The sequence below is a fragment of the Pristis pectinata genome, chromosome 10 (assembly GCF_009764475.1).
Source record: "Pristis pectinata isolate sPriPec2 chromosome 10, sPriPec2.1.pri, whole genome shotgun sequence".
Lineage (NCBI taxonomy): Eukaryota > Metazoa > Chordata > Chondrichthyes > Rhinopristiformes > Pristidae > Pristis > Pristis pectinata.
This window is the reverse complement of record NC_067414.1, coordinates 65,674,719-65,701,189: the sequence shown is the minus strand read 5'-3', so window position 1 is coordinate 65,701,189 and position 26,471 is coordinate 65,674,719. Positions and strand designations below refer to the sequence as shown.

Here is a 26,471-nt window from a genome sequence, read left to right as displayed (position 1 = left end):
TTTCTGGATTCTGATTGATTGGCTGTGCACTCTCTTCCATCTTTTGTCTTTAATTCCAGATTTCCAGCATTATTCTTTTCTCTTTACATATTTGTGATTTTTTTGTTTTTGCAGGTATATTCCTTTGGTATTGATGATGCTTTTAAGGATAAACAAAGAACAACACCATGGATTCATAACTCAAAGTATACATGAGCTCTGTCTGTCTTTATTGAAGACTTGCTGTTTCAGATTCAATTCCATGATGAACACTTGACCTTAATGCAAATTATGAAACACTCAACAGTTTTCCATGTTATAAATTAAGTTCTATATTTAAAGAACCAGTATACCAGATAAGTACTTGTAGTTTGCCAATGCTATTCATAAGTTCATGCCATTCAGCAAGATGATTAAGGATACCAACAGTGCCATTATCAGTACAGTTCATTAAAAATTGCAGAATATCACCATTGTTCTTCCTGGGAAGGCTTCATATCTGTGCAAATTCTACTTAATGCTCTCTCTCTCAATTACCTGCTGAATTATTTGATTGATACAGAAAGAAATGACCATAACTAGGACACATTTATTAAGATTGGCCCATTGAGTTGCTACTTGAAAATCATTTAATTATCCCCAAATGCTTTAAGTATCATTGCACAAAGAATTGTTTTAAATTAAATTTCTTACAATGTTACCTTCTTCTACAAGCCTGTAGACCATGACACACCAAATGGATGATAAAAAAGGCATCAATGAAGCATGCTTCCACACTGAAGTATACGATAAAGTAACTACTTTGAACCTACCTTTTGGATGCCAAGGGTCCGTAAACTCGTACTTTCCCGTCCCAACAGTTCGTAACATCTGGGTACCATTCTTGTCATCCTCGATTTGTGGTGGATTTAAAGGAAGTTGGGAAACAACCTGCCCATTGACGCCTTGAGCATTACTAGGAAGAGTTACAGAAGGCAGAGCAGATGGATGCAGCATGGGGGCAACTCATGTGACCATTCCCAATTGTGGTAGGAACAGGCTGAGTCACCTGACCCACCCCAGAGAGAGGGGACATGGTCATTGGATGACTTGTTGTGTACAACGGCTGACTCTGGAGATTCACAACCATGTTGGTTAATGGTTGTGAAGGATGCTGGACTTGATAGTGTGTTGTCATAAGTGGAAGCTGAGGGGGAACTGGAGGTGGTATTGTGGGTGTAACTCCAATCACTGGACCTTGAACACCGAACGTGGGCGCCTGTGCAATCCCATATGTGGGAGGTATTAGGGCAGGTGGGCCGACTGCTGCAACTGATGGGACCCATGGTGTTGGACCCTGAAATTTAAAGAAAACAATGATTAAAGTGTCCTCCTCTCTACCATTTGCATAGATCTACAATCACGCCTAATAAATATAATCTATTTTCTCACTAATCTTCAAATAGGCATGGATTAAAGCTTCAAAAATATCATATGAAATGTGCAATATTTAATTTCACATAAAATACATCTATAATAATTTGTATTATTTTATTGGACTCTTCCTGCAGATGGAGAGTGTGAGCACAGGAGAACATACTCATATGTTGGGGTATGGAGCTCAAGTTGGGGTATGAGAGGTGTGGCAGAAGTGGAGCTGGCTGTGACTTAGTTTATATGGGTCTTGATTTCACAGAAGTAGCTCAATGATGAAAATATAAAGACAGCCCTTGAGCTTGTTCAACAGGTCTGAGATTCTCGCTCCCTGTGTGGATGAGAGTGGGGGCTGTAGGAAGGATGGGCAACCAAACTGTGGCACTGTGGTTCAGGGAGCCATTCAAGAGGGGCAGAGAAGAGAAATGTAGTTGTGATTGGGGATGGTATAGTCAGGGGAATAGACACAATTCTCTGTTGCAAAGATCAAGACATACAAAGGCTGTGTTGCCTGCCTGGTACCCAGGTTCGGGACATCTCATCTGACCTGCAGAGGAATTTGGAATGGGAGGGGAACGATCCAGCTGTCATGGTCCATGTTGGTACCAATGATGCAGGTAGAACAAGGAAAGAGATTCTGCTGAGGGAATTTGAGCAGCTAGGGACTAAGTTAAAAAGCAGAACTAAAAAGGTAATAATCTCTGGATTGATACCTCAGCCATGTGCAAATTGGCTCAAGGTCAATAAGATCAATGAGTTAAATGTGTGGCTCAGAGACTGGTGTGGGAGAAGTGGGACTGAATTCATGGGACATTGGCACCAGTACTGGGGAAGGAGGGAGCTGTTCTGATGGGACGGGCTCCACCTGAACCACACTGGGACCAAGGTCCTGGCGAATTGCATAAACTAGGGCTGTAGATGGGGCTTTAAACTGCCATTTAGTAGAAGGGTAGGTTCAACAGATTGGAAAATTATAGATAAAGTAAAGGGAAGGAGAGGTTACTGAAATCTCCAGAATAAAGATAAGATAAAGTTTAGAAAGGGATAAGAACTTAACTTCAGGCAACATGGAGACAAACTTGAGAAGGATGGTGAATAAGAGACTGAAGGTATTATATTTGAATGCACACAGTATACGACATCAGGTCGATGAGTCATAGCACAGTTAGAATTGACAGATATGACGTTGTGGGCATTACAGAGTCGTGGTTGAAAGAAGATCACAGCTGCGAGCTAAACATCCAAGGATACCACATCCCAGTGAAAAGACAGGCAGCTGGGCAGAGGGGCTGGGGGAGGCCCTATTGGTAAAAAATGAAATCAAATCCTTAGCAAGAAGTGACATACAGTAGGATCAGAAGATGTAGAATCCTTGTGGGTAAGTTAACAAACTGCAAGGGGAAAAAGACACTGATGGGAATTACATGCAGGCCTCCAAAGAGTAGCCAGGATGTGAGGTACAAATTACAACAGGAGATAGAAAAGGAATGTAAAAGGGTAGTGTTATGGTGGTCAGCGGGGATTTCAATATGCAGGTAGATTGGAAATCAGGTTGGTACTAGATCCCAAGAGAAGGAATTTGTAGAGTGCCTATGAGATGGCTTTTTAGAGCAGCTGGTGGTCGAGCCCACTGAGGAAAAGGCAATCTGGATTTGGTGGTGTGCAATGAACCAGATTTGATTAGAGAGCTGAAGGTAAAAGAACCCTCAGGAGGCAGTGATCATAATATTCTTGAATTCACCCTGCAGTTTGAGAGGAAGAAGCTAAAATTGGATGTATCGGTATTACAGTTGAGTAAAAGTAATTACAGAGGCATGAGAGACAATCTGGCCAAAGATGATTGGAAGGGAAGACAGTAGACCAGCAATGGCAGGAGTTTCTGGGAGTAATTTGGAAGATGGAGATCAGTTCATCAGAAATAAGAAGCAGCATTCTAAAGGGAGGATGAGGCAACTATGGCTGACAAGGGAATTCAAAGCCAGCATAAAAGCAAAGAGAGAACATACAATATTGCAAAAATGAGTGGGAAGGTAGAGGATTGGGAAGCTTTTAAAGCCAACAGAAGGCAAATAAAAAGAAAAGATGAAATATGAAGGTAAGCTAGCCAATAATATAAAGAGGATACCAAAACTGTTTTCAGATATATAAAGAGTAAAGAGAGGCAAGAGTGGACATTGGACTTCTGGAAAATGACACTGGATAGATAATAATGGGGAACAAAGAAATGGTGGATGACTGAGTAAGTATTTTGCATCAGTCTTCACTGTGGAAGACACCAGCAACATGCCAGAAATTCAAGAGAGGGGGGCAGAAGTGAGTGTAGTCACTATTACTAAGGAGAAGGTGCTTGGGAAACTGAAAGGTCTGAAGGTGGATAAGTCACCTGGACCGGATGGACTACACCCCAGTGTAGAAGACAATGGGAAGGGAGGTCTGGTGAACAAAGGGTTACTCTCTCTCTCTCTCTCTCTCTACTGGTAAACAGCTTGAGCCACCTGCTCATGTAAGGAGTTGCTGAGCTTGGCTGATAAGGAGTTGCTGAGCTTCAAGGTCATAAGGAAACAGAGTTGTGACTGACTATGAAAGATGTATTAACCTGTCTGGCTGCACACAGCTGCCTCGGCTTGACCAATGGTAGTGTGAGCTGGTCAAGCATACCCAAATATGGGTATGCCTGTGCAGTAGGTGGACACCTATCGGAGAACAATGTATTTAAGTTTGTTAGCACCCAGTATTCCTTGAGACAGGCCATGTGCAGGGAAGAGCAGCATGAAGGGATATCGACCCGAAATTCTAACCTCTCTCTGCATAGATGCTGCCCGAACTGATGAACTTTTCTAGAACTTTCTGCCTTTATTTGAGAGTTCCAGCATCTGCATTTTTTTGCTTACATATTACTCTTGTACACTTTGCCTCTACTTATAAAGCCTAGGAACATGTGTACTACTTTAACCACTTTCTCAACCTACACTACCACTTTCAATAAACGGTGGTCTATAATCCCAAATTTCTCTGCCTTCTAATTTACATTATCTCTTCTCATTCTTCCTTACAAAATGAAACAAGAAGCTGAATGCACTTCCAGAATGGCTTCCAAATGCTTGAGGAGCCCTGCCCCAATTCACAGGCTGTCAAAGCCACTACTAAGATTGCATGTTTGTATACGTTTAAATAATAAAAACAACAATTGTAATGATTAACAGATTAAAAAAACTTAATAAAATACTTGGACATTTAATAAGACAATTAAATGCATTTAAACTAACTGAATTAAATCAAATAAATTCTATTTACCATTCTCCCAGCAGCTGTAGCTTCCCACTGATTTCAGTGGGCCCGTTGTACTTGTGATAGATTTACTCTGACGCAGGTTCAATGGGCAGCTTTCCATGACTGAAATGGGAAACCTGAGGAAGTTTAACTGCCCTGTTGGAGTCGTCCACTGGTGCAGCACTGGTGACTGGGAGGCTGCCATTTACCTCAAATGGTTTGCTGTGCTTCAGCCAGCACTTGCTAGTCTCCAGCTTTTTGCCAGGTTAAGTGCTTAAAAGCTGACAAATCCAAGCGGATTTGCCTGTATTTAAGTGAGATCTGCCCAGTAATCTTCAAAGCATTAGATGGTTTACAATAAAACAATGCGAGAGACGTTAAATCCAATCAACTGCATTAGGACATGGCAGAGCCACCAGGTCCCGTAGTCAATCTATAGTCTGTACTTGGATATTGGATGTCAAGAGAGGAAAGGGGAGATTTCTAGAAATTACTTTCCCTTCAGTCGTGGGGGAAAAGACTGATGAGGTAAAGACAGCCGAAAAGTTTATACGATAGGCTACAATACAAATACTACAAACCTAAGTATTAATTTAGAAGGAAAGGGGCCTCTTCAAACTAAAATGGTATAGAAATTTGTTTGCCATTACACATACTAAATGCATAATGTTGCTGCATGTAATACACTGCTTCTAAAATTGGTTCCTTTAAATTTTGGTGCTGAATGGAGCTGAACTTGAACGCAATGAAGGTTTCACGAATTAACCCATCACAGAATACAAACTGAACCAAAATGGGGTATTCAGATTTAATGCCCCACGAAATATCAAATGCATCTTGCCTTGGCAAGAACAGAGGTTAGCTCTTGACATCTGATTGGTATGCGAGATTGTTTGGAATGTTATTGATGCTTAAACATATTATTTTTTTTATTAAAAAGGAATATCTTCCTACAATACTCAATTAAACCCAGAATTTTAAAGATATAATTTTTCACATCTTTATCCTGGTTACATATGACTGGATAAACACAATGGATCTTCTTTAATTAAATTTGAAATATGATATGTTGCCATTTTCATTGCTGCTGCATGTGTGTTGTCTGTCTGCATTCACTCCCTGTCCTCTCCAATAATTCCTTGCACCTCAGTATTTCACAGTAAATGCATTTTAGACACACTCCATCTTACAACAGTGAAAATGTTCAGGTTTACATCCCTGCATCTATCCTCTAATCCTTTACTATGCACTTTTATTCCACAATACTAAATCATCAACAATACTGGCAATCTTTCACGTACATTGTCGCCTGATATTCACAGGGGAAAAAAAAAGTACCCTGTGGTTATTCCACTCTCAAACTCTCATTGCTTCAACTGGTTCTGTTGTACAGTAGGGAAGCTCAAAGAATAGGTGAGCAGTAGTGATGGGAAGTTCTATAGTCAGGAGCACTAACAGGCATTTCTGTGGCTGTAAATGGGATTCCAAGATGGTCCGTTGCCTGCCTGGCACCAGGGTCAAGGATGTCTCTGAGCAGGCACTGGACATTCTGAAAGGGGAAGGTGAGCAGCCAGAGGGCATGGCTCATATTCCTACAAATGACATAGCCAGGAAGAGAGGTGAGGTCTGCATAGGGAATTTAGGGATTTAGGTATCAAGTTAAAATACAGAACCCCCAACTAGTGCTACATGGGAGGGTTTAAACTAAATTGGCAGGGAGGTAGGACTCTGAGCAGGAGCAAGTCATGGGATAAAGCAGTAGCCAGCGAGACTAAATTTAGTAATCAGGATAGCCAGGGGAACAGCAAAGGGAGGGAAAGGAATACTCAGATAAACCATATTTATTTCAATGCACAAAGTTTAACAGGTAAGGCAGACAAACTGAGAGCATGGATTGGCTCTGAGGACTGGGATGTTATAGCCATAACAGAAACATGGCTGGGAGAAGGGCAGGACTGGCAGCTCAATGTTCCAGGATACAGATGTTACAGGTGTGACAGAGGTAGAGGTAAGCGAGGAGTGGGTGTTGCCTTTTTGATAAGGGAAGACATAACAGCCGTACTTGGAGGTGACATTCTTGGGGGATTGACCAGTGAGGCCATATGGGTACAAATTAGAAACAAGGGGAGGATCACTCCAGTGGGACTGTATTATAGACCCCACAATAGTCAGTGGAAACTTGAGGGGTAGGTGTGTAAAGAAATTGCTCATAGTTGTAAGAATAATAGGGTTGTATTAGTGGGAGATTTTAATTTCCCTGGTATTGACCGGAGTAAATCCCAAGAGGTTCTATAGCTATATTAAGAGTAAAAGGGTAGCCAGGGAAAGAGTAGGTCCCCTTAGAGATCAGCAGGACCACCTATGTCTTGAGCCGCAGGAGATGGGTGGGATTTTTAATGAATACTTCTCCTTGGTGTTTACTGAGAAGAACATCGTGGTTGCTCAATAGATAAGGGAAACTTGTGGAAATGTTTTAGAGAACATTGGTATTACCAGGGAGGAGGTATTTGCAGCCTTGCAGCGCATTAAGGTGGATAAATCCCCAGGGCCTGACTGGGTGCATCCTAGGACTTTGTGGGAGGCTAGAGGAGAAATTGCAGAGGCCCTTGCGGAGATTTTTGCTTCATCGTTAGACGCTGATGAAGTTCCCAAAGACTGGAAGGTGGCTAATGTTGTTCTGTTGTTTAAGAAAGGTAGCAAGGACAACTACAGGTCGGTCAGCCTGACGTAAGTAGTGGGGAAGTTACTGGAGGGAATTCTGAGGGACAGGATCTACCAGCATTTGGATAGACAGAGTCTGATGAGGAGGAGTCAGCATGGCTTTGTGCGTAGAAAGTCATGCTTAACAAACCTTTTAGAGTTTTTTTTGAAGAGGTAACCCAAAAAGGTAGATGAGGGTAGGGCAGTGGATGTTCCCTATTTGGACTTTAGCAAGGCCTTCGAAGGTCCTGCATGGCAGGCTGGTCTGGAAAGTTAGGTCCCGTGGAATCCAAGCAAAGCTAGTTAGGTGGATTCAAAATTGGCTCAGAGGTAGGAAGCAGAGGGAGGTGGTTCAAGGTCATTTCTTAGAATGGAGGCCAGTGATAAGTGGTGTGCCACGGGGTCAGTGTTGGGACCCTTGTTATTTATTATTTATATAAATGACTTGGATGCAAATTCACAAGGCTTAATCAGTAAACTTGTGGATGACACGAAATTAGGTGTTGTTGATGGTGAAGAAGATTATCGTAGATTACAGGGGGATCTTGATCAATTAGGGAAGTGGGCCGCGGAGTGGCAAATGGATTTTAATATAGATAAGTGTTTAATATAGATAAAAGTCCAGAAAAGATTTACCAGGACATTGCGAGGACTAGAAGGCCTGAGTTATAGGGAGAGGTTGGCCAGGCTAGGTCTTTATTCCTTGGAGCATAGGAGAATGAGGGGTGATCTTATAGAAGTCTATAAAATTATAAGGGGCATAGACAAGGTGGATGGTAGCAGCCTTTTTCCCAAGGTAGGAGAGTCCAAAACTAGGGGGCATAGGTTTAGGGTGAGAGGGGAAAGATTTAAAATGGACTTGAGGGGCAACTTTTTCCACGCAGAGGGTGGTGAGTATATGGAATGAGCTGCCAGAGGAAGTGGTTGAGGCAGGTACAATAGTATCACTTAAAAAGCACTTGGATAGGTACATGCAGGCGAGGGGCTAAGGGGGATATGGACCAAATGCAGGAAATTGGACCTAGCTGGGTGGGCACCATGGTTTGCAATGGACTGGTTAGGCTGAAGGACCTCTATCCATGCCGTATTGCTCTATGAGATGATCATTGGGGTCTCTTCCAGGGAAAGTGAGACCTGTACGAGGAGGGCAGGCTGCACCTAAATTGCAGGGTCACCAATATCTTTGCAGGAACCTTTGCTACTTGGAAGGGTTTAAACCAGTGTGGCAGGATGGTGGGAACCAGAGCAGTAGGTCAGCAGGTGGAGTGATTAGACGAAAAGGTAGAAGTTAAATGAAGTAACTCTAATAGCAAAAACAGGCAGGGCCAGGATAATGAATGGCAGGAATGATGGTCTGAAGTGCATTTATCTTAATGCAAGGAATGAGGGATAAGGCAGATGGAATGACGATATTGTAGGTCGCTCGGTTGAGAGAAGGGCAGGACTGGCAGCTCAATGTTTCAGCACATACATGTTTTAGACATGACAGAGAGGGATGTAAAAGAAGTGGGGGAGTTGCATTACTGATTAGGGAGAATATTCTGGATACACTAAGAGAGGACATCTTAGAGGGCTCATCCAGCGAGGTCATATGGGTAGAACTCAGGAATAAGAAAGGTGCAATCACTATAAGGGGGTTATACTATAGGCCTCCCAGTAGCCAGTGGGAGATAGAACAGATACTGTATGCAGGCAGACCATGGAAAGATGTAATACAACAGGGTTGTTGTAATGAGTGACTTTAACTTCTCTAATATTGACTGGGACTTCTTTAGAATCACGGGCTTAGATGGGGCAAAATTTATTAGATGCATCCAGGAGGATTTCTTTAAACAGTATATAGGTAGTCCAATTAGGGATGGCTCATATTAGATGTTATTTTAGGGAATGAGCCTGGCCTGGTTATTGAAGGTTCAGTGGGAGAACATTTTGGGAACAGTGACCATAATTTCATAAGTTGTAGGATCGTTGTGGATCAGGATAAGGCTAGTCAATATTAAGGAGGAGGTGGTGTTGGGTGTCTTGAAATAAAAACATTAACGTGGATAAGTCCCTGAGGCCTGATTGGATCTATTCCAGGATGCTGAGGGAAGGGAGGAGATTGCTGGGGTCTTGACAGAGATCTTTGTACACTTTTTAGCCATGGGTTTGAGGTGCCTGAAGATGGAAGAACAGCCAATGTTCTTCCTTTATTTAAGAAAAGCAACAAGGACAAACTTGGAATTATAGGCCAGTGAACGTTACAACAGTGCTAGGGAAATTATCAAAGATTAATAGGGACAGAATTTATTTGGTGATTTCGTAAATTAGATGCAAGATTGGCTTGGTTATAGAAGACAGGGCATACTGGTACAGAAGTGTTTTTCTGAATGGAGATCTCTGACCAGTGGTGTTCTGCAAGGATCAGTACTGGAGCCTATAAATAAATGACTTGGACAAAAATGTACGTGGGCTGATTAGTAATTAGGCAGATGACGTGAAAATTGGTGGAGTTGTGGATAGTGAGGAAGGTTGTCAAAGGATACAGCAGGATGTAGATCAGTTCGAAATTTGGGCAGAGAAATGACAGATATCGTTTATTCCAGACAAGTGAGGTACCCCAGGTTGCTGTGGGAGGCGAGGGAGGAGATTGTGGAGCCTCTGACGATGATCCTTGTGTCGTCCATGGAGATGGGAGTGGTTCCGGAAGATTGGAGGGTTGCGGATGTTGTTCCCTTATTCAAGAGGGGGAGTAGGGATAGCCCAGGAAGTTATAGACTGGTGAGTCTTACCTCAGTGGTTGGTAAGCTAATGGAGAAGATCCTGAGAGGCAGGATTTATGAACATTTGGAGAGGTATAATATGATTAGGAATAGTCAGCATGGCTTTGTTAAGGGCAGGTCCTGCCTTACGAGCCTGATTGAATTTTTTGAGGATGTGACTAAGCACATCGATGAAGGGAGAGCAGTAGATGTAGTGTATATGGATTTCAGGAAGGCGTTTGATAAGGTACCTCATGCGAAGCTTATGGAGAAGGTGAGGAGATATGGGGTCCAAGGGGACATTGCAATGTGGATCCAGAACTGGCTGGCCCACAGAAGGCAAAGAGTGGTTGTTGAAGGGTCATATTCTGAGTGGAGGTCAGTGACCAGTGGTGTACCTCAGGGATCTGTACTGGGACCCTTACTATTTGTGATTTTTTATAAACGACCTGGATGAGGAAGTGGAGGGGTGGGTTAGTAAGTTTGCAGATGACACGAAGGTTGGTGGTGTTGTGGATAGTTTGGAGGGCTGTCAGAGGTTACAGAGGGACATAGATAGGATGCAGAGTTAGGCTGAGAAGTGGCAGATGCAGTTCAACCCAGATAAGTGTGAAGTGGTTCATTTTGATAGGTCAAATATGTCGGCAGAATATAGTATTAATGGTAGGACTCTTGGCAGTGTAGGTCCGAGTCCATAGGACACTCAAAGCGACTGCGCAGGTTGACTCTGTGGGTAAGAAGGCATATGGTGTATTGTCCTTCATCAATTGGGGAATTGAATTTAGGAGCCGTGAGGTACTGTTGCAGCTTATATAGGTCCCTGGTCAGACCCCACTTGGAGTATTGTGCTCAGTTCTGGTCGCCTCACTACAGGAAAGATGTAGAAGCCATAGAGAGGGTGCAGAGGAGATTTATAAGGATGCTGCCTGGAATGCGGAGCATGCCTTATGAAAGCAGGTTGAGGGAACTCGGCCTTTTCTCCTTGGAGAGACGGAGGATGAGGGGGGACCTAATTGAGGTGTATAAGATGATGAGAGGTATTGATAGGGTAGATAGTCAGAGGCTTTTCCCCAGGTCTGAATTGGTGGCCACAAGAGGACATAGGTTTAAGGTGCTGGGGAATAGATATAGAGGAGATGTCAGGGGTAAGCTTTTTTTTTACTCAGAATGGTGAGTGTGTGGAATGGGCTGCTGGAAACGGTGGTGGAGGCTGATACGATAGGGTCTTTCAAGAGACTGTTAGATAGGTATATGGGGCTGAGTAAAATAGAGGGCTATGGGTAAGCCTAGTAATTTCTAGGGTAGGGACATGTTCGGCACAGCTTTGTGGGCCGAAGGGCCTGAATTGTGCTGTAATTGTTCTATGTTCTAAGTGTGAAGTGTATTTTGGGATGTCAGTTGCAAGAGGAACTTGTACAGTAAATGGCAGGACCCTCCGAAGTATAGAAATATAAAAGTATGTTGGGATCCATGTCCATAGCTTCCTGAAAGTAGCAACACAGGGTGGTAAAGAAGGCGTACAACATGCTTGCCTTCATTGGTTGGGGCATTGATTATAAAAGCTGAGAAGCTACATTGCAGCTGTATAAACTTTAGTTAGTGGACATTTGGAGTATTGCGTGTAGTTTTGCTTGCCACACTACAGGAAGGATGTGGATGCTTTGGAGAGGGTACAGAAGAGGTGCACCAGGAGGTTGCCTGAATTGGAGAGTATTAGCTATAGGGAGAGACTGGACAAACTTGGATTGTTTTCTCTGGAGTGTCAAAGGCTGAGGGATGACCTGGTGGAAGTATATAAAATTATGAGAAGTATAGATAGGGTAGTGTCTTTTCCCCAGGGTGGAAATGTCAAATACAAGGTGGCATAGGTTTAAGATGAGAGGGGAAAGTTTAAAAGGACTTGTGAGGCAAGGTTTTTTATTTAAACAGAGGAGGTGGTAGAAGCAGGTACGATAGCAATGTTTAAGAGGCATTTAGACAGACACATCAACAGGCAGGGAATAGAGATACAGACCATGTGCTGCAGATGGACATAGTTTATCAAAGTTGGTCAACAAGACGCGGTGGGCCAAAGGGCCTGTTGCTGTGCTGTACTTGTTCCATGTTCAATGTTTTATGTTCATAAGGGCATTGTAAAAGACATCTACCTTGTAAAAGCAGCATCTATCACCTCTTTTTTTCTCAGATTTGCATGGAAATCTATGCAACAACTGTGAAATTTACATTGGGCTCCCAATTGCACCAAGATAATCATAGGCCAGTTAGGTTAACCAGTGATGGGCAATGGAATCAATACCAAGCCTTCATTGAGAAGGGCTCTGATTAATCAGGGACAGTCAGTATGAACATGTCAAGAGAACAACTTGATTGAATTTTTTGGGGAGGGAATAAAGTGGGCTGATGAGGTTTGATGTCGTCTAGATGCAGGCTGGTCAGAAATGATAAAAGTCATGGTATTCTTGGGAGAATGAAAAATTGGATCCAAAGTTGGCTCTGCGACAGGAAGCAAAAGGAAATGGTTGATGGGTTATTTTATGACTGGAAAGCTATTAACTGTGGGGCTCCACTGGGCTCAGTATTTAGTATCCAGACAAGTTCATAATGTGGTTAAAAAGACATATGGATGTTCTCTTTTATTAACTGTGGAAGGAAATGATGTTAGAACTGCATACAACATTGGTTAGAGCACCATTTTAGTGCAGTGTACAGTTCTCATACAGCCATAAGCATGGAAACAGGTCTTTGTCCCACCGAACGAACTAGCAAGCACACATTTATATTAATCCTATACTAATGTCATTTATTTTCTTCCCACATTCCCACCCACTTCCCCAGATTCTGCCACTCACTTAAATACGAGGGTAAATTTATAGCAGCCAATTAAGTTACCAATCCACATCTCTTTAGGAGGTGGAAGAAAACCTTAGCACTCAGAGGAAGCCCATGTGAACACGTGATCACCATAGAACAGGAAAGGGTTGAATGCACTGGAAAGGGTGCAGAGCAAATTTACAAAGAAATTGCCAGAAATGGAAAATGTTGGCTATAAAGGAAAGACTGGACATGCTGGGGCTGTTTTTTTTGAAAAATGGAGGCTGATGGGAAACTTAATTGAGGTGTATAAAAATGAGGGTCTAGACAGAGTAAATAGGGAGGACCTATTTTCTCTAACAATAATGTAAAAACCAAGGGCCACAAATTTAAAGTAATTGATAGAAGGATCAGAGGGTAGAGGAGGAAACTGTTTTCACCTATTGGGTAGTAGTCGTCTTAAGACTCACTGCCTTAAAGTATGGTAGAGTTAGAAACCCATATCACATTTAAAAGTATTGAAGAGCTTTGACCTTAACCTTTGGACCAAAAGTTGGAAGAGGAGATCAGGCTGTTGCTCTTTATCAACCAGTACAGATGTTGGAATGAATGGCCTCCTTCTGTGACATAAAATTTCTATGATTCAATGAAGAATGTTTTTGAGAACGTATTTGGTTAACCTGCAACAGCATTTATCTTCATTTTTTTCCTCACACACAGCTAAGTTCTTATCTTCTGCATTTTCTCACAAATTTATCTTGTGCAAACTAAAACCAGGAATCCCAAAACTGTATGCAAACATTGTTTCCATGCAGCCTGGAGATATTCCACAATATTTTCAGTCATTATTTTTCTCAGATACATTTCTGGGGATTACAGTCAATAAATACCAGGGATTGTGCAAACAAATGCTTCTTATAAAGTGCATGTTTTGACTAAGAAATAGCTCAGGGTCATCGAAAGGCAAAGTTCCAACTAACTGTAATTTTTCTCCATATTTTCCTTAGGTGACTGAAGATTAGGACTGACATTTCTGTTCTGCTCTGGCTATCCTCTGAGACCTCCTTACTTGTCAATTCTACTCCATGCTACTTGTCCTGAGTTATGTTTACTTGCCCAAGATCAAATGTAATATTCAAACGTAATCTTAAAATCTGTGGATGATCTTCCTTGATTTTTAAATACACATGGATTTTTTTAAAACAGGAAAATATTTTCTCCACTGCCTTTGACCAGATATTGTACATATACCAATAATTTAAAAAAAGAGCCTAATCACGTGTACACATCTATGAAGGATTAAGATTGGCTTTAATTTCACGTAAGTTTTTTGAACTGTGAAATCGTAGAAATTCATGGCATAGAAGGTGGCCATTCAACTGGCAGTATCTGTGCTGAGTTATCTAGCTTAATTCCACATTCCAGCTCTTGAATCATAGCCCTTAGAACAGACCACGTGCACATCAATGTACTTTTTAAAAGTAATTAGGTTTTCCAACTCCACCACCCTCTCAGACCATGAATTTCATATTATCTCAACTAGTTGGGAGGCAGAGTGAAGACTTAGAAAAGCAAATGATGTAATGCCTTTCTACCTCCTCGTACAATCTGCATGCTAACTCTTCTGTATTTCAGGAACCAAGACTCTGACCCTGGGCACCAACATTTCAAAAAGAATGTTCATTGTTTTCTTTCCTACAATGTTTATACATTTGCATTTTCCTACATTGTATTCCATCTGTCACTTTATTGACGACACCCACTTGATAACCTTCCACTTGCTTAATTTCATTCCCAAAAGCTAAGTATGGATCTGTCCCATCATTGTTTAGACCATTAAATATTTTTAATTAAGTGAAGCAACACCCTTTCCTATCAGCAAACAGCCAAATGGGGATAAACAAGTCATTTTTAAGGATTTCATGCATGTCCTTACAAGCCAGGGATAGTTCAGAGATAATTCATGATGGTTAATAAATGAGGGCCTACTGCTAGCCACATTTAATGAAGAAACCAAGGACTGGGGTGAGAGGCTGCATCAGCTTGTGAAAACAGAAATGAGACCCACGTGGTGCCTGAAGACTGCAAAATGTTTTCATATTTTCTCATGGCACAGTGTGACAAAGAGCAACTATGAGGGTGGCCTCACAGCTCTAGGGGTTTGAGCCCCAGGTGCTGCCTGCGTGGAGTTTTCCATGTTCTTGCTGTGACCACACAAGTTTCCCGAGTGGTCCCGTTTCGTCCACATCCCAAAGACGTACTTGTAGGTTAATTGGCTAATGTAAATTACCCCTTAGTGCAGCACAATGACAAAATGAATCAAAAGGGAGTTGATGATCTTACGTGAGAGTGAATAAGTTACAGGAGTACATGGAAATGAGAAAAGAAAGGTAGGTACTAATGTTTTTGCACCCCTGGGAGATGGCATGGGCCTAATGGGTCAAATGTCCACCTTCTGTCATTATAAGTATAAAAATTCCTCCTTTTAACAAAGTCTCAATCCCTCAATAAAAAATATCCTTGTAGCAAGGTCTGCAAAATGTAATTTTCTATCTATCCACATAATGACCCAAACTTTGTAAACAAACACGTAGTGCTGACCTCTAAGAAATTTATCCACAACGGTCTATTGACGTAACAATCTCTACGGTATGAGTTGCCCTTTTCCAATAATAGTTGCTGTCAAATATCAGTTCAAGTGGATGGATGTCAAGCTTCAAAAGATATCATCAAGTTGTCTGAGTAGCCAACCACATTAAGACATTCTTACAGATATCAAACAAGGAAGGAAAAGGTACCATTTTTAAACAAATATTTTGAACATTTTACAGAGTATTGAATCAAGATTGGAATGGGCACACGAAGTTAAGGCAAATTTCAGCAGCTCAGTTGCCAAATTAAGTCCATCAATAAACCACTGTGGTTCAGGTAATTCCATAATGTGGGCAAACTAGACAGCTTGAGTGCTTTTTTGCGAAAGAAAATATGAAGGTTGATTCAGCTCAACAACACAACAGAAGTGGTTGAACACATCTGGGGATAGCAAATTAGTGGCTTGGAAGTTGACAGAATTTCCAGTTTTAAGGAGGTGGTGATCTTATATGTCACTGTCTGCACACACAGCCTTCCTACAGATAATTATTGTGTGTGTGATTGCAGATATGGTTATGGCAGAATGACATAAATCTCTTAAGCTCCCTGATACTTGGCCTTCTCAAACAGCATAAAAAGGTAGCACTGAAAATAATCTCTGATGCTCAAAATGGAAAGGTCACACGAAAAAAATGAGCTGTGCAGCTCCTGATGGACAAGGTCCTTTTGTAAGCTTTAATGCTCATTTAGTACAGCTCAGAACAAAAGTTGGAAAACCGGGAATTTACTTGATTCACTCCTTATTTTTGGAAACCTGTAAAGTTATAGCTGCAAGAACAACAAGAATAACTGTGCCTACATTAACAGAGCTGGGCAGTTGTATATTCTGCTTGGGTAGCTTACAATCCAATGATAAGGACACTGAATTTTCCAATTTTAGGTAACCCACACCCCTTGTGTTCTTCTCCCCATACACTCACCTGTTGTTCACCTTTCTCCTCCTTTTATTCACCTTTCCTATCCTCTCTCTACTTCCACCTCTCCCACCTGGTTTCATCAGCCCATCGTTCCCTGCCATCTGGTTCCAGCTATCAACCACCAGCCTGTCCCACCCCTCTCTCTTACTTTTGTTTACTGGCAATCTGTCCTCTTCCCTCTGTCTCGATGCAGGGTCTTGACCTGAAACATTGACACACACATTTTGCCTCCATAGATGCTGCTTGACCTGCTGAGTTCTTCCAGCATTCTGTTTTTTGTTGTAGTTGTACAGTAAGGGCAGTTTATGGTCAATATACCCAAAGTTGACGGAAGTCTAATATCCCAACATGCCAAGAGGGAACTGAGGGCTTTGTAAATGTACAAGCTAGGAGATGGGGATGGGGGTGAGGAAACAAGAATAGGCCCACATGTAGTTGCTGAAATTGACCTCTCTGAAGATCTGTGGCTTTTGACCATCTACGACTCAGAAATTCACAAGAAAGCATCAATCTGAACTCTGTACTCATCTTGAGCGCCTTTGGAAATGGTCAAACATCTACAGAGGTAAAGAACCATGAAAAAGAACTTCAAAATCAGGAAAACAAAACAGCTACTTTAATCAATCCCCAACTGCAAGTCTAGGGTTGACTGGTTCACAGAGTTTCTTGCTGTTCATAACAATGATGCCATGAGCTCAGGCTATTGCAACAATCAATGAAATAAAGAGAGAGAGTACAGTCAGAGGGGAGAGGTGGGGAGGAGAAGTCTTGAAATTTTTATTTCCCCAACTGAACTGCTAAGCCATTATAACTTGTTTGTAACCTCATTGTAACTCTGCAACAGACTGAAATTGTTTTGCCCGTTGGAATAGTAATTTAGTTGTGGCTATGTAATATATTAAAATTGTATCAAAGGGCTGACATCAGGTACCAGTATGACAAGGTTGGATTGGGGAAAGAGGTGGGGTGGGCTGGCGGTTGGAAGGCAAGAAAGCTGAATTTCTGTTTGATTAGGCCAGAGGAGGAGAAGTGTGAAACTTGATAGATCAAAGGGAAAGTTGCAATTTTGGCTGATATGGCCAGCAAGGTTTTACCTTTAAAAGTAAGTCTCTCAGTTGCAAGGGACAGCAGAGTTGGGAAGGGTGATCTGTTCACTCATCACAAGTTGTGCCTTATCAGATCATTAACGGATTGACCCCCAAGACAGTAATAAATAAGCAGGGGTCAGCTTACAGCATGGAGAGTGCGAGCATTGTAGTATAGTCTTTATATTAATGTCACTGTAATCTCTCAGCCTCTCAGTATATCACAATAATGACTTTTGTCGTTTATTAAATCCCTGGGTCAGACTCTTGCACACAATTAGCTGTAGTTCATTCCCAGCCCATTGTCAACATCAGTAGGCTAGACAGCAGTCCAATTCTTGTATGAAATCAGATTTCAAGTTATACTTCTTTGGAACACATGAGAGACATGGGGCAAGACAGTCAACACACATCAGTTCCTTTCATCAAATGGGCTGCATACTCCCCAGGTGCACCTATGATACTGAGCATATCAACTCAGTGGAAATTTAGCATTGACCTCATTAACTGAAGTGGGGGAACTATGGACGCAAGCTGGGCATCTGATGCAGTTTGTCTGTCAGACCTGAAACTCCGGCTGGCTCTGGCACTCGGCCAGCTGAAGAGTTCCTGGAGTCAGGAGTCTTGCAAACTTTGTTAGCAATTCCTTAAAACTACAGCTCACTAATTTTTATGGCCTTTCCATTTCACACTGTGAATATTATTTCAGTATTACCTTTCATAATAGTACCACAGAAGAGAACGGACAGGAGATTCAAGTATCCTAGAGGGCTTGTATTTTCAATGTCCTCGTGCCTGTTTCAGGGAAACCTTAGAAAGCTAAAAAGGAACCCACTTACAATAATGCAATTTGCCTGCTTTGCAGACCAGATTAGATGTGGGAGGCCACCAATCAAAATTGTAGTTCCAAAGTTATTTTATAACTGGACAAACAGACAAAGGTAGGCTAATTCTATTTGCAACATACTTTTGCAGATATCATGTCAAGGAATTTAACACAATATTTGGAGCAGACAGGAAACACTCAGATTTTAACATGAAAAGTATATTTTGTGATTAAAAGTTTTAGACTCTTGTGCCACTTAAAAAAGATATTCTGTGAGACTCGCTGTGCCTAGACTGCCTACTGCACTTGTGCATAATGCAGCATTGACTCCACTTCAGTAGTAATTTATTAGCTGTAAAGCACATTAAAGCTGGTATTTTTTATTTTGCATATGCAGAGATCATTACAGAGATTAAGGCTGCATCATTCAAGAGCATTCATTTCAACAGTGGAACAACAACAACTGTTGAACACAATCTCTTCTATTTATTAACTATTGCTCCTGCTAATCTATTAATCTTTTTCTTTGCATGAACTGGAACTCAAGAAAACACTAGCTTACCTTGCATTCACCCTGCTTTCTTAAGCTTTCTTGTCTTGGTTAACCTCACTGACTCCCTGTTTCCCATTTCCCCATCAAATCCTAGAAGGTCCCCAAACAAGCTCAAATGCTAAAAACATGCAATGGTAATCAATTTGACTTTTGGGGGTTTGTCAGTTGTGCCAAAGCCAGTTCTAGCATGGTTCTTTTTAAACTAACACAAAAGACTGCATTAGCTCAATTTGTACTGAACATAATTTTGCTTTATCACTGGCGAATTTCTGGTGATTCTTTTTCTACGAAAGAAAACTTCTGCCATTAATCACTGGGTAAATAAACACTGAGTGAAAACCATTGGGAATCACTCTCACACTAACTGCAGCATTACCTGAATAAAAAACTCCAGCTGGAAGTATTCGACACAACTTTTGGACTGGACCAGGCTCAGATGTATTTTTGCTCAGAATGCTTACAGCAATAAGCAACACCATGCTTTGATTAAGAATTTCAGCCAACAGCTCCACTATTTAAACAACTTGGGAGCTTCAATTCAACTCTTGAAAGAACCACTGAACTGCTTCATCACTATGTAACAAAAAGGAAGAGGAACTTAACACTTTCTCTTGGGTTCAAGCAAAAATAAACATACCAGCATTTTCTATTTCTCTCATTTGCTTGGATGGTGGTTCATCAGTGTCCCAGGGAGTTGACTGATTGATAGGAGTTTGTCCCCATCTCACACTTTTACTTAGCATTTGTCCTTGGGTCTGACTGTCAATCTTAGAAGTGCTTGAAGTCTATATTTAAGAAGACAAAAATACAGAGATTTAGACATTATGGCCCAAAATATGTATCACACCAAACCATCCTATATGTAGATACCAGACATATTTGAAAATGTATTACAAATATTTACTTTGTACACTGTTACTTTCCAGTGATTATATCAGTTTTGAATTAATATTTTCATTTATTCTTTTTACACCAGTAAATTGAATGTCAAAGTGAATTATGGTCGACTTTTGGCAAGGTGACCCATACGGGACTATTGAGTCCATTGTGTTCTATGGTTAGCTGTTTACATTGTGGTCTCTGGCTTTCTGAAGGCTGGAATATGAAAGCCCTAGATTCAACATTTGATTTTAAGTCTTCAATTTTTGCCAAAAAGGACCATAAAAACCACAAGTCAGTTCGTATGTTGGTTGAACTTCTGTAAAAGCGGAAAATATAAAGATGACTTCGCAATTTCCAGAATACATTTTCTACACTAATAACGGTAATATTGTCCCAAGTGTGTAATTAACACAGCAGATGGATTTTCAAAGAGTCAGCAAAGTAAAATTAGTCGAAGTCAGCAGTGAAGATAGATTTTTCTGTATGTCATAATTTTTCTATGTTCCAAACAAATGTGTTAATGAGTAAAGACAAATATTTTTGTATGCATTTTAAATGGTAAACCATATCTCAATTTTTTTTTCAAACTGTTGGTTATGTATTACTAAGCAAAGTCAGGAAGTAATAACATTACACAACAGTAAAAATCAAATAATCTTTCTGGTAGTTATACTCTTAGTGTACAGATCTACCAATCAATAGCAGAATAATGGTGTGGTGTACACAGTGCCCTGTTGCATGTGCAGAATATATAACGAAGCATTCAAGATCAGCTGGTCACTTAGGGGCATTAAATGTTTTACTGCAGGAATTAAACTAAAACAGCTAAAATACAGTCATGAGATTTTGATTGAACAATTTCTACAAGCAGATTTTTCTGTGTTGTAGCGACGAGAATTGAAATGATTTAAATCAACATTTTTTTTACTTGACTCACCATGGACTTGAAGGGCAACTGGACAGACATAACACAAACAAGAACAAAATGAATAGCTGGAAAAGGAACAGAAACGCTCAACAACTGCAATGTTCAAGGAATCTCCTCTCATATTTATAAAGGGGAACAGGCACTTCATTCAACATTCAGAATGCTGTACTTCACATTTTGATGCATTGTACATCTATTTATGCAAGTCAACTAGGTGAATTTTCAAATCACTAAAACACTGGAATTAATTTGAGTTCAAGTCCAAAATCAGAACCAATTTGGAAGAAAGTGCAGATTTGGAGTATGGTTCTGTTTACCCAACAAACGAATGGTCATCATACACAACATCCTGCATCGTCTCTCATCCCTGACTTCTCTCTTTTCAGTGATTTGGCCTTAGCACCACTGAAGTTTCATGGGAAAATTAGAGAAAGAAATTTTCAATTGCCAGTCTTCTATTTCTAACCTAAAAAACAGTTGGGAGTTAATAAATGCATTAGTTCCTCGGTTGCCTTACTGGTTACCAAAGCTTATCCAATGGAACTTTCAAGTCACTTTCTAGATAAGAAAGCAACACATCCCTCCTGGTTAGGAAGGAAGGCTGCTTCAAGTGCAATCACTAGTATTACACTGAGTGGCCTACTGAGCAATTCTTAAAAAGATCAGCAGATAAAAGGAAAAACATTTTCATAGAGAATTTTTAAAGTTCTAGGAGAAACACGATGTTGCTTTAAAAATGGGCAGAAGTTTTAAGCGTCAACATGCAACATAATATTGTCATAGAATCATGCATATTGAAACAGGCCTTTAGGCCCATTAAAACTGTGTCAACCATTAAGCACCAATTTACACTCATCTCATTTTATTCTCTCTACATTTCTATCAATTCCTCCCATATTCTGCCACCCACCTACTCAATAGGGGGCAATTTACCTTTGGAATGTGGAAGCAAACCAGAGCACCTGGAGGAAGCCCATGCAATCACAGGGAGAGTGTGAAAGCTCCACATGGACAACACCAGAGGTCAGGATTGAACCTGGTTCCTGATACTAACATAACAACTTCATTCCTTCTGTCCAAACCTTGGAAATTGCTACTCAGTAGCTAAATGACGATATCTATACTGTGTGGATGGACTTCAGTAATTTAACAAGAGAGTGCACCACCTTCCCATGTGAATGGGCAATAAACGTCAAGATTATTGTCAACATCTGTGTTTCAAGATATGTTTAAAGAACTACTCAAGCACGTGGTAGTACAAAGGGAGCAGCTACTGCTTAAAACAATCTGTCGGCTCCCAACACCAGGAGCCTCAAAGCATTCACAGTGCACTTTGTGTAGCAGTAATGGGCTGCAGAAGGCAATAGCTGAATCCAACCCTTCAAAAAATTTGGGTCCCTCCCCGACAAAGGTGCACTATTATTTTTCACTCTGTATTTGTTGAATGATGTGTGCCCCAGTGGCATAGTTCAGTAGGAACTCTGCAGAGCACATCCACATGGCTAAATAACCATACAGTCACATTCACAGAGCACTTAGCATTGTCCAAGTAGCATTTCTTCCAGCCAAGAGATATTTCTTCCAGCCACATGACTCAGTAGATGGTGGATTTAGGGCAAACTGCCATGTACATATACAAATTACAGGGGACTTGGTTCACCAGTTCGACATAATGACAGTCTCAGAAACGTGTAGACCTGGAGCCAATCCAAAATTGTAGGCAGAAGCTCGGATACATACTTTGCCTAAAATACAAATTATTTAGATTATCTATAATAGACAATGCACACAGATCAAAATTGTACTTTATCATGTAGCATTCTATAATGAAAACTCAACATCATTCTCAAATAAGTCCAAACTCAAGGAATGCTTTCAAGAAAAGTTGAGGAAATTTGTTCAGAAGAACAAAATTGAGCAGTATATATTCCCACTGCAATATCTGCTCATAAAACATACAAGGACAATTGAGAATAATTATAAATGTATTCTCCCTGCTCAAAGAATTTCCTGTTGAAGCAGTTGAGCAAAGGACAGAATTGAAAGCATCTGGCAATTATGCTGAGAAAAAGCCAAACTTACCATGTTTATGATAAATAAAGTAGATGTGTTTCCATAAAACAACTGACCATTACAGAAGCTAAGCACTCCCTTGTGAGCAGAAAGTAGTATCATGCAACTCAATGTATTTAGACTATATTTTCCTCATGAAAGTTCAGCAAATATGGTTGAAACACTTAGCTTAATTTACTTTAAAAATAAATATTTTCAGATCTATTAGCCAGAAATGCCTAGAGCTGAGAGTATATCCCAGCCAATATCCCCGATAAATTCTTCTTTTCAGTAAGCTTGATGTAAGAAATTCACATTGGGCAGGACCTAAATCTAGATTAACTGAAGCAGGTTACATGCTAAAAATTAAGTACGAGTAAATCATCAAGTCATGCATATTTACCCTGTGGTAGGAAAGCGAAACTGGAAACATACTTTGATTTTCGGTTTTCTAACCTTCAGTCACATGTGAACCACAATTTACACATACAAGGAAACTTTTGAATATAGGAGCCTGATAAATACACATCTCTAGAATGAGCATGTGGTCAACCATTGCTAAGCAGTAATTCTGCCACTGAAGCCCAGTACAGAATAACAGATCAATTTCTTACTGTTATTCTTGTCTGAGACCCCGTAATTCCTTGATTCCAAGAGATGCTCTGAAGGGAGTTAAGAAAAAGGGCCATTTCATATAAACTGGAGCTCCATTAAGGAGAGTCACTAAGGAGGTAAATGACTGTTCAGAGTTAAAAATTCATCCCTGCCTTCTCTGCATTCAACATTAAGGTTCCTTTAAAACCATTTAATTCTGCATAATTATTTTCAACTTGGATTGTATTCTGTTGCAGTCCCAATCCTGGTGCAATGACACAATTCACTTAACAGGTCATTTTTTTCCCAGGGTATTGGTCATGAAATGGTTTATCATCACCCAATGCACAGAACTTATCATTTCAAAACAATGAAATGCAAACAAGCCATTGTTCCATCCTCCAAAATAGTATCTGCATACATGTCTTTACAGTTGCATACTCATAATTGTTCCAGAAATTTTCTTTAAGAACCTGTTTTGCTTGGTTCAGTAGCATCCCTGATTTTTAACTGCAGGGCACAGGTGAGTTCAGACCAAGCAAACCCCTACTTATGAACCAGAATTAACTGGTCAACCTTCACCAAGAGGACAGGAAAGTACTGGACTGCTCAGCACAATGGTAGCAATATTTTGCCCTCCTTTTGTTATCAGAGCAGATCAGGTCTATGCTAAAAGCAGAATTGATATGAAGGGAACCGAGGCTATGAATTAGTGCAGGAAAGTACCATGATCCTATTGAATGACAGAGCAGGCACAAGGGGCTGAATGGCCCACTCCTTCTTCTATTTCTTATCTTCTTAGGCCATCATAGACCTGGGTTCCATCAACTGCAAAGCATTCACCACATCAGACTTCATAGAGGTCCACCACTTTTATAATTTTATCCTGCTTTTGACAGTAGGCTCACAATATAAAGCAAGGAAGAATGAAATCTCATTGGCTGAAGCTGTAGCTAACCAACACTAAGGGAGATTAGCAGATTTAGTATGTTCAACACTTATCCAAACTTAATACACATTACATGCATTCCTGGAGATTTTTAATACTTGACAAGTTCTCCCTATCTACTTCCACCCTTGAAGATTTCCAACTCTACTGGGCCACTTAAGTTTGGTTACAGATGGGAAGCATTCAGTATTCATGTGCATATTGGAAGGGATCCGTTGAAGAAAGCCAGAACTACAATTTCACAATAGACTGAGAGGAGAGTTATCCACTGCCATTCTACAGATTGTATATGCATATTCCATACTAGGTATTATAGTTTTCCAGTCTTGTTTCCTTTCAGTTCTGGTTTTAAATTTTAAAAAAAACTGCAGATGCTGGAAACTTGAAATAAAAATGGAAAATGGTAGAAACACTTTGCAGGTCAGGCAGCACCTATGGAGAGAGGAGCTGATTTAACGTTTCAGGTCAATAATATTTAATCAGGATGGAGAGAATTAGAAATCATGTTTTGAACTGCATAAAAGGGGGAGGAAGGGAAAGAACAGTACACAGTTTTTACTCTCTACTTAGTATCCTCTGGAAATGTCAGCTGCAATTAACCACCTCTCTCAGGCAGCACCGCCACTACTTGTGACATTCAGTTTCTCTTGATCGCCGCGCTATCACAGACATTCCCTTTATTCTCCCCACCTCTCTTCCTTCACTGTAACCTAAAACATACTTGATTTCTAACTTTCTTCAATTTCAATGCACCTTGTTAGTGATTTCACCAGAAAGGCCTTGTGGAAATGGAGACGTGGCATATCATAAAAAAAATCAGTTGATGTCTAAGTAATGGCCAATGTGATGCTCTGCCTTCAAAGCAGGTAGGAGCACATGCAGAGCAAAGTCTTTTTTGATTGCAAATGCGTGTAGACACAGCCAGCTAAGGAAGGCTGAACTGTAGTGTATTGCAGACTACTCGGCACTCCTCCTCTCCCAATTAAGGCAGTTAAAGTGCCCCTCTGAGATCTCAATCATTCTCTCACTGTTCACTCTGTTGGAGGCATAAGGCTTGTTGTACAGCTCATTTAAAAAGTACTTGCGTACTTGAAATGCAGAACCACAGATCAAGTGCTGGAAGGAGGGTTATGCTGGGTGGTTCTTTTTGACCGGAATGGACAAGAAGGGCCAATTGACCCCTGCCTGTGTTGCAAATTTTCCAAGATTCTAGGATTTACTGCTGTACAAGCAAGTTGCATTCAAGTTATCATCAATTTGGTACAATGTGTCATGCAGAAGCTGTCTGCTAATTCACTTTTTTCTTTGACAAGGTCAGGGAGCGACAAGATTCAAAAGATGAATACACTAAAATAAATATGGCAGAGCGCACCACTGTTTGCATCTTGTAACCTACAAACTGTGTATTCCATTGAGGAATTTAACAGGAGTTCAAAGAAGCTTAAAGAACAATTTGAATAACATCTATTACGGAGTGAAAACTTCCCTTAAACTGAAATGGTCCGACATTGTCGCTGCCTTGCTAAGATGTTAAAAATCAATGACTGTCCCACTTCCCCTGAGAAGTCAATTACCTGATGAATTCATGTCCATATTGAAACTCATTGTTATTACAGATACTGCTTGTGGATATCCGCAATGCAATGCTGCCATAAAAATTCAATGTGTACCCCTATTTCATTGCCACAGTCAGTTCATTACGAATGGATGAGAATGGCTGCTGTTTCTTGTGCAAGATTTGGAAGAGCTTCCCTACTGCCTCTTTGGTAATTTTCAAAGAAGACATCCCCGATGGTTGTTTGATTCTTTAGGGAAGAAATGGTAAAATCCAATTGAATGAATCTTTTTGATATGCTGTCCAACTTTACTCTCATCATAATAATTTTATATATAGGTGTGCCCATATTGCATGTTTTTCCTGCTTTGTGAAGCACACGGGCAGGTTGGGGTGAGGCCAGGGTATCAAAATCTCCTGGTTGTCTCAGATCACCTACAGAAAGGAGCAAATCAAAGGCTGCATGTACTGAATACAAACACAATGCAATTCCCACATGCGGTAATTGCTAATCAATGTTCCAGGAATACATTCAAGTTGATAATCTCATCACTTCCAGCACTC

General features: G+C 40.7%; 1 protein-coding gene across 1 annotated transcript in view; it reads right to left on the bottom strand.

Annotated features, from left to right (window-relative positions):
* Positions 1 to 26,471, bottom strand: part of LOC127575449 (kelch-like protein 29) — a 350,653-nt gene that overhangs the window by 121,165 nt on the left and 203,017 nt on the right. The window contains 4 exon segments of the mRNA XM_052025333.1: positions 792 to 981; positions 983 to 1,315; positions 10,426 to 10,428; positions 19,589 to 19,732. Coding sequence (XP_051881293.1) covers positions 792 to 981; positions 983 to 1,315; positions 10,426 to 10,428; positions 19,589 to 19,732 — 670 coding nt within the window.